This window comes from Cicer arietinum, chromosome 1 (assembly GCF_000331145.2).
Source record: "Cicer arietinum cultivar CDC Frontier isolate Library 1 chromosome 1, Cicar.CDCFrontier_v2.0, whole genome shotgun sequence".
NCBI classification, from domain to species: domain Eukaryota; kingdom Viridiplantae; phylum Streptophyta; class Magnoliopsida; order Fabales; family Fabaceae; genus Cicer; species Cicer arietinum.
The window spans coordinates 46,676,973-46,686,933 of NC_021160.2; the positions used below are offsets into that span (position 1 = coordinate 46,676,973).

Here is a 9,961-nt window from a genome sequence, read left to right on the forward strand (position 1 = left end):
TTTTTTCTTCTTTTAAAATTATGATTTTCTAAATCGTTGTACCCACACAAAATTTATCTTTCTCTATTGTGACATAGCTTTTCCATCTCTTTTAATTGTTTTTTTCTCCCTCAAAACTACATCACCTATTTTTCTCCTTTACCAAACCCATCACTCCTTCTCCAAAAAATTAAATCTGACAACCTCTTCTTCTCCCTCACCAATTCCATCACTCGATCACTCATTTCTCCTCCATCTTCAACCGCTACAAGTACCAAACTAAAACGATAAAGATTTGTTTCAACCTCATTGTCACCTCCTCATTTCATATACCGCGGTAAAAGAATCTCGGATGTATTCTCATAGTTTCTTCTTCGTTCTTCATGTTTTATACTTCATCTATTCTAATTCATCTATTGTATTACTAGGGAGGTCATATTATTGTGGCTCGTGTTCTTCATCAACTGAGTAGGTACACAAAGACATGAATTTGAATAAATGAGAAATGAAAGAGATAAAAAAAAAACATGAATTTGGGAATAACTTTTAGCTCATGTCGTATACTAGAGACAAAGTTCATGATGATGATGAAAAGTTAGATGGATAGAGATAAGTTAATTTGAAGAAAAAAATATGGTGTATTTTATTATGATCAAAATATGTTGTATTTTGTTATGAATACATTTTGGATCAAAATACATCATAATGTCACTTTGTTTATATCTATTCTTAAAATATCTTCACAAATATTTAAATGGTGAGATGTTAAGTAAATAATTGGTTTTTTTAAGCAAACTAAATTAACGAAAACATAAGTAAAATATGAAGCAAAAAGATAAATGATAAATTGCGAGAAAATTAATCAGTTTGATTGATTATGTCTAAAATAAAATGTTCAATGGTTATTTATAGGCAAAGTTAACTCTACTTGCTAGAACATTATGACCTATAAAATCTAACCCTGACTTGCTTTATAAGGTTACTCTGGCAGGTCATGTGTCTATGTTTGTTATTGGGTGTGTGTGGTATTTCACGTTTAACTTGGTTTTCGTCTATCTTACAACATCAACGTTTTCGTTTTCCTTATCCACATGTGCATTACCACTTATGTTTGTACTCCGTAAAATAGTAGTTTTCATTCATGAGAACTAAAAGCAACGAACACAAGTCTTATAATTAGTTAAATTATCAAGTGTCACGTGCCTTTGATTGATTTTGACTTGAGAAAGATTCTCATAACTCGTATTTGACAGCTCTTCGTTTGTCTAACTTTATTCGACTACCTGAGTATCAGCTAAATCTAATTCGATTGCAAAATGTAGCTAACGTTTTAGAATTTTTTTAGTATAAATCGTAATAATATGAATATATTTGATTAAGATTTTAAAAAATTTATTTTGATTTTATATTTTTAAAAATGTTTTTTTAGGAGAACTTACTTACAAATAGTAAAAGTTGTTTTAGATTCATTTGTTGCCAATTTGAAAAACACTACTAAAAATTTCACTCTTTGTGATCGAATTAGAGATCGAAAAAAATTAGTCGTCGTAGAGATTGATATAAAGAATAAATATTTATAATAGTTAACTAAAACCAAACGTATCTCTAAAGTAGTCGCAAATAAATTTTAGCGATCGATTTAGAGATCAATCGAATTCTTTTTTCTTCTTTTAAAATTAGGATTTTCTAAATCGTTGTACCCACACAAAATGTTATCTTTCTCTATCATGACATAGCCCCTCCATCTCTTTTAATTTTTTTTTCTCCCGTAGAACTACATCACCTATTCTTCTCCTTTACCAAACCAATCACTCTTTCTCCAAAAAATTAAATCTGACAACCTCTTCTTCTTCCTCACCAATTCCATCACTCAATCCCTCATTTCTCATCCATCTTCAACCGCTACAAGTACCAAACTAAAACGACAAAGATTTGTTTCAACCTCATTGTTGCCTATGCTTCCCATTGAACAAATTTATCATTGTCGCCTCCTCATTTCATATACCACAGTAAAAGAATCTCGGATGAACCCTCATAGTTTCTTCTTCGTTCTTCATGTTTTATACTTCATATATTCTAATTCATATATTATATTATTAGGGTGGTCATATTATTGTTGTTCGTGTTCTTCATCAACTGAGTAGGTACACAAATACATGAATTTGAATAAATGAAAAATGAAAGAGATAAAAAAAAAAAAAAAAAAAAAAAGAATTTGGACACAACTTAATAAAACAATTGATGGATAACTTAAACTTTCAGCTCATGTTGTATACTAGAGACCAAGTTCATGATGATAATAAAGAGTTAGATGGATATAGATAAGTAAATTTGAAGAAAAATATATGTTGTACTTTGTTATGATCAAAATATAGTTATATTTTAGACTGAAATTTGATGTGTATTTTTTTTTAAGAACTTAGAAATGCTACTTAATTATATTATGATTTTTTTTTATATGTACGAATTTTTTTAGATGTTGAAATCAGATTTAAAAAAGTTATTTCGTTGTTATTATTAGACATTAATGTAATGCATTTTTTTTATAAAAAAAATTGCAAAGTTTATAGACGAAATTAATGACCGAATTTTTAATAAAAATAATATATTAAATCACAAAATTTGTCTCTAAACCGGTTGCTAATGACATCAAAAATCAATTCAAAGTGGTTACTAAATCGATCTCATATATTGATCACTAAATCAATTTTTAAATTAGGTTGCTAAATCGATCACAAAATATCAGCTGTTGATTCAGTCGTCAATAACTAACAACTAGTTATTTACCACTTGAATTTAAAATGTTTCAAATTTGGTCACTAAAAGCAAGAACCATTGACATTTTAACAATAGTGATCCAAATATCGGTCACTAAAATCAAAATTTTTAATAGTGAAAGTAATTTTGACATTCAATAATTTATATATTCATTATTAGAGATTTTAACACAATAGAAGTCGCACATTTATAGAAAATATATCTTTTAAAAATGATTTCAAAGAAGAATTTTTTAAAATAACTTTTTATTTTAATCATTTTTTAAAATTTCATTATCCAAAAAAAATATAAAAAATAAATGAAATACTTAAAAAGATAATCTAAGATAAATTATTTAAACTAGTTTTTCATTTGAAACTTTATTTTTAAATTTCATAGAAAAATGTTACAACAAAAAGATAAAATATTAAAAAAGTAATTTTAAAAAAATATTAAACTAATGAGCCCATTATTAAAATTGCAAAGATTAAATCTAATCAATTATGTTTTTTAATATCCTCAATATGATAAATTTTGAATATATAAACTTAACTTAACATTTGATGTTGTTGAAAGAGGCAGAGTATTATGGTTAACTACCCAATAAGGGGATATATATTTCCTCTTACCAAATTACAGTGATCAGTTGCCGGTGTTTTATGGGACATCCGTAGCACAAGGGTGCAGGTAATGGGGCGTACCTACCTTAATACCGCGTTTACCGGATCTATCGGTTGGTACCGTCTCACAATAATATATATATATATATATATATATATATAATAGTATTTTTATTAAATTATCATAATTTAATATGAACTTAATTGTCATATATTGTATGTGTCAAAATATTATCACAACTATTCATATATATGATTTATTTAATAGATAATTATAATAAAATTCAATTATAACTTGTTACACTAATTATGTATATCTTTTTGTGACAAACAATAATGGTTTTTGTGAATTAAATTCATTAAGTATTTGAATTTTTAAAATTTTCGTATATAAACTGAAAGTGTTGCATATATTTTAACTTATTTAAAATGATTATATTATATAAAATTAGCATATATATGGACCAACGTGTTGAAAGTGTTGCATAACGTTAATTTTATAATGGTTTCCCAGTTTTTTTACACAATTTCTCTATTTTTTATTGGCAAGAACTTATTTGGACTAGTATATTCTTTTTTATCTCAAATATATAAAAATGAAAAATAAAAAATAATAGTAAAAAACAATTATATATTTAATTTAAAATTTAAATTAATTATGTAAATATTTTTTAATATACTCATCATTATTATAAATGTTAAATGTAAGATATTGACTTGAGAATAATACAAGTAATATTAAATTAAGGAAATACAATATAAAACAAAATCAAATTGTATTGAAAATGTCCTTCATAAATAGCTTGTTGGTAGAGTAGTTTGATTTGTGCAAAAGTTACTTTAAAAGAAATAGTATTATATTAATTAGGGATATCAACTGTACGGATTGAGGTGAGGAGTAGTTCCCGCCACGCTCGTCACTATTTTTAATCAATTTGAGAGTTAAAAAAATTAAAACAACCTATAAAAAATGTAATATTAATTAAGACATTATTGTGAATAAACATCTCATATAAAATAAATTTATGAATATATTATAAAAAAAGACAAATAAATATAATATATAAAATATTTATATAGAGCATTTTGATAAATCATTCAGAGATGAATCCACACAAAGCAATATCCTTGTCTTCGAACTACCCTACGAGGACTTTCTCCCTGTTTTAATCCCTTTGAAATACTATTCGTAAAAATTTCTACTTACAAATGCAAATTCACATCCTAATAATAATATAGTAAGTTATGTGGACAAGGGATATAGTCATCTAGATTTTGTCTTATTATATTATTTGGTAGGGTCCCCGAACTACAAGGTTTTCAAAGTGACTTATCTGCATGCCTTTTTGTTTTGGTGTTAAACTGTTTCATCCTATTTATCTTTTATAAAAGCGGCAATTATATCAATGTATGGATCCTCAATTATTAAATGTTATTTGCATGTAACTTTATTTTCTAATAAAATAATATACACATGAGAGAAAATAACAATAAATTATATATATATATATATATATATATATATATATATATATATATGTGTGTGTGTGTATAATTTTCCTTTTCACAAACAAATGCATAAAAATTGAAGAAAAAAAAATGATGTTAAACAAATAATTATTTTCAAGTTCTCTCGACATAATTTGTTACGTCATTTTCATTTGAAATAGTGTATATATCTTCTCATCTCTTCCTTAATTTCTTCTTCTCACATCTCCTATTTCTTTTAGCTAGCCAAACTCAACCCATCTTGTTGGTTCTTCAATTTTGATACGGTGGCCAATGCTTTCATATAATGACAATAAATGAAAGTTGTATACTTTGGCACGATATAAACATTTCTGTTATTCTTACATCATAAACAATCAATTATGTATAAGATTGATCAATACCCTTAAAATAATATGAGCATAAACTTCTTTTTAATCGGAATCTAGTGTAAGTTGTTGATGTGGAATGTATATGAACGTTGTAAATTTCTATTGATAAATTTCGTTGTCATTTTATATGATTTTTTTATTTTTATTTTTAACTAGATTAATTATTATTTTTATTAAAATATTTTTTTATGAGCAAAAATATTATTTATTGTGAGTACAATGGATCCTCAAAATTCATTATAATGTTTTTCTTTCCTTCTATTACAAAGATAAATCAAACACTTTTGGAAAAGATAAAGGATTATTCTACCACTATATGAGAAAACAAACTTTATATCCTTAATCTCCTTATTAATAAATTAAATTAAATTAATTTCTAACCACTAACATTTGCTTACCTAAACCAAACCAAGACAACCTTTTAATATTTTGAAATAGCTCCTTCAAATTTGCAACCTTACCATTGAACATAATTGCATTTCTCTCCAACCATTTGACTAGGTAATTGAACGATAAAAAATTAACTAATATTTCACTTCCCCACAATTACAACTGTATTAAACCTCATATTCTACTACGTGGAGCAATTACTAAAATATTTTTTATAATTGTAAATCATTTTCTGCAATTAACAATAAGATATTATATCCTTTCCCACAAATGATAAACTTATAAAAGTAATGATAACAAATTTAAGTACAAATTTTTTAATTTCTATGATTTAATCGACAAAATCTTAATTAAATTTAGGTACAAACTAGTAGTTGTAGTTATCTAAAGTAAAAAAAAAAGTCAAAGATTGATAAATGTTTGAAATAGAAAGGGAAAAATGAAAGTGATACAATGGATGATGAATGAAATAAATATCCAATTCCACCCTCTTTCATTTCATGGTCCTACACTTACTCATCTACTTCTATATATACTACCACTTTCTATTCCTTCGACCTCACAATCCTTTTTCTAAATATTCTTATAAAATAACTCCTTAGCTCTTTTTTTCTCCATCTACAAACAAACACTTCTTGTTGATTTGTTTTTTCTCTTGAACATGCCTATTCCAAGAGACACCGTCATAAACTATGATCTCTCACAACAAAACAAGAAAATTCTTGACTTCATAGAGGATGTTAGTGCAAAAGCTGATGAAATCCAAAAGAAGGTTCTAGCTGAAATTCTCTCTCGAAATGCAAATGTTGAATACTTGCAAAGACATGGTCTCAATGGCCAAACAGATAGTGAGACCTTTAAGAAACTTATTCCTATCATAACCTATGAAGATATTCAACATGATATTAACCGTATTGCCAATGGTGACACTTCTTCAATCCTTACCTCAAACCCCATTTCAAACTTTCTCACTAGGTACCAATAATTAATCTTGAATTTTTTTTTTTTGTTATTTGGTTTTGGTCTAGTTTAAATTTAAGATTAAGTTTTTTTATGGTATTTTTTTCTTTTGTTTGTTGGTTATTTAATTTAATTTATTTACCCCTATTTATATATATATTAGTTCGGATTCTCTACCGCCATTGCAATCAACTCTTATCACGCTAATAGATTTAGGTGCAATGACTACTAAAATAATTAAAATTAACAAAAAAAATTAGCAAAAAAGAAAAAATAAATATCCTATCTCTAATTCTCTTACTAAATTTAGTGAAGAGAGAATTAGTTTAATGTATTTCATTGTTTTTTTCTCCAAATTTGGCCACTAGTTTTATTTTTATTAGTAATACCGGGTCCATATATATAAGGTTTGGTTTGCTAACTATATATTAATGAACTTGTTTTGGTTATTTTGGGTATTGTAGCTCAGGAACATCTGGTGGGGAGAGAAAGTTGATGCCAGCTACTGAAGAAGAATTTGAGAGAAGGTATATGTTATATAGTTTGTTGATGCCAATAATGAGTCAATTTGTCCCTGACTTAGAAAAAGGCAAAGGAATGTATTTAATGTTCATAAAGAATGAATCAAAAACACCGAGTGGTATTATGGCTAGTCCAGTTCTCACAAACTATTACAAAAGTTCTCATTTTTGTAATAGACTTTATGATCCATATACAAACTTCACAAGTCCAAATGAGACTGTACTTTGTCTTGACTCGTACCAAAGCATGTATTCACAGCTTCTATGTGGTCTTTGTCAAAACTACGAGGTTTTTCGCGTTGGAGCTGTTTTTGCTTCTGGCCTAATTCGTGCCATTCGTTTTCTCGAAAAACACTGGTCACTTCTTTGTAATGATATACGAATGGGGACTATCAACGCCCTTGTTACCGAAAGTTCGGTTCGAGAGGCCGTGATGAAGATCCTTAAACCTAACAAAAATCTTGCTGATTTTATTCAAGGTGAGTGTAGCAAAAATTGTTGGCAAGGTATTATTACTAGGTTGTGGCCTAATACTAAGTATGTTGATGTTATTGTGACTGGAACAATGTCACAATACATTCCTACTTTGGATTACTATAGTAATGGACTACCACTTGTTTGTACTATGTATGCTTCTAGTGAATGTTACTTTGGTGTTAATCTTAATCCCCTTTGTAAACCTAGCCATGTGGCTTATACCCTTATCCCTACCATGTGCTACTATGAATTTTTACCTGTGAATAGAAGTAATGAGGTCACTGGTTCAATCTCAACACCAACAACAAAATTTCTTAATGAGAAAGATCATCAAGAGTTGGTGGATCTTGTTGATGTCAAACTTGGCCAAGAATATGAACTTGTTGTTACTACTTATGCTGGTGAGTAATTAATTTACTATTAAATGATGTAACAATACATGTGTTTATATTACTATACTCTCACTACAATTAAGTATAAACAAAAAATAATATATGAAAAATTGATGTTTATCTAATTTAAAATTTAGATTATATATATATATATATATATATATATATATATTTATATATATATATCAGTTTCTTATATATCTTTTTGTTTATATTTAATTCTAAATGAAATATAATGCTAGAAAAATAAAAATATAATCATAGAAATTTATTGACAAAAAGACAAAATCTATAGGTAACGCATAAAGAAAACAAATTTAGTGATTAATTTTTTTCCTTTTAACTTTCATCGTTATTTCAACTTTTTTAATGGTACCAATAGTATATAATAGTTAAAATATATTCTTTATCCCTATGATTATAAGAGTTTCTATTTTTAACTTTTGGAAAAAATAAACTTTTTTGTTCTCATAATCCGTTATATTTTTAGGTTCTTTTATATTTGTGGATATTAAAAAAATATTTAGTCCAAATAATTATTAATTTCTATATGTTTGAACTTTTTAAAAATTCAAAATTGAAAGATTGGTTTTACTAATGAATATGAGTGTGACAATTATTGCAGGACTATATAGGTACAAAGTGGGTGATGTGTTAAAAGTAACTGGATTCAAGAACAAGGCACCACAATTTTCCTTTGTATGCAGAAAAAATGTTGTTCTAAGCATAGATTCCGACAAAACAGATGAAGTTGAACTTCAAAATGCAATGAAAAATGCAATTACACATTTGGTACCATTTGATGCAGATGTGGCTGAATACACTAGTTTTGCAGATACAACAACAATTCCAGGACACTATGTGTTGTATTGGGAACTAAATCTCAAAGGGTCAACAATAATTCCTCATTGTGTGTACGAGGATTGTTGTTTAACGATTGAAGAATCATTGAACAGTGTTTATCGACAAGGTCGTGTCTCAGATAAATCAATTGGGCCACTTGAGATTAAGATTGTGGAACAGGGGACATTTGATAAGCTTATGGATTATGCTATTGGTTTAGGAGCATCAATTAATCAATACAAGACTCCTAGGTGTGTCAAATTTGCACCTGTTGTTGAGTTGTTGAATTCAAGAGTTACATCAAATTATTTTAGTCCTAAGTGCCCAAAATGGATTCCTGGTCACAAGGAATGGATCAATGAGAGAATTGAAGAGTAATTTAAATGCATGTTAAGGAAAAGTTTATTAGTCTAATTAGAATAATTAATCTATGTTTATAAGTTTCTTTGGACTTTGAGTTGGTTCTTGAATTTGCTTAATGCATAGTATCCCTTATCTTACTCATTGTAAACAAACACAAACCCTTTTAATAAAAAACTTCTTTTTCTTAATTAGTATTCATGGTTGAATAAATTTGATACCATTTCTATTAGTATTTCCTTTTACTATTATTAATGATAATTTTTCTTGCTAAAAATAATAGAAGTGTAAGATTTTGTATGATTGTTTAAAAAATCAATTATTTGATAAAAAAATAATAGAATATCCAAAGTATTGTATTTTGCATGAAAAATAAGAAAATAGAAATAACTTTTATATTAATCAAATATAAAAGATGATTACAATAATATGTATAATAAAATTTATATACTTAAATTAAAATAACTAATTTCTAATTAGTTAGAGTAACTAATTTATAAATAATATTTAATTAGAATAATTAACTTGTAACTAATTTTACATCTCAAATAAAAATGAACGATACAATTGTATAATTAGAGGAAAAAATTATATTGAAATTTGGTATCCTTTCACATACACACACATGATATAATAGGTTATTTAATTAAGTAAAGAAGAAAATTTAAATAAAATGTAAAATTGAAAGGAAAAAACCACACTAAAATTATGTATATGTGCTACAGATATAGATTATATATTATTATTATTTTCTTCTTCTCCATTTCTTTTGTGATATTTTT

General features: G+C 26.6%; 1 protein-coding gene across 1 annotated transcript; it reads left to right on the top strand.

Moving 5' to 3' along the window:
* The first annotated feature begins 6,130 nt into the window (after window positions 1–6,130).
* LOC101492800 (indole-3-acetic acid-amido synthetase GH3.6-like) lies at window positions 6,131–9,376 on the top strand. Its single transcript, XM_004487576.4, has 3 exons — window positions 6,131–6,601; window positions 7,051–7,985; window positions 8,602–9,376. The coding sequence occupies exons 1-3, from the start codon at window positions 6,288–6,290 to the stop codon at window positions 9,195–9,197; spliced, it is 1,845 nt and encodes a 614-aa protein (XP_004487633.1). The 5' UTR covers window positions 6,131–6,287; the 3' UTR covers window positions 9,198–9,376.
* The last annotated feature ends 585 nt before the right edge of the window (window positions 9,377–9,961 follow it).

Bases quoted from the DNA above. Each gene is read 5' to 3' on its own strand.
- LOC101492800 (XM_004487576.4), top strand. From the start codon at position 6,288: ATGCCTATTCCAAGAGACACCGTCATAAACTATGATCTCTCACAACAA. The intron at 6,602-7,050 runs GTACCAATAATT...TGGGTATTGTAG, and splicing joins ATTTCAAACTTTCTCACTAG to CTCAGGAACATCTGGTGGGG. The intron at 7,986-8,601 runs GTGAGTAATTAA...CAATTATTGCAG, and splicing joins TGTTGTTACTACTTATGCTG to GACTATATAGGTACAAAGTG.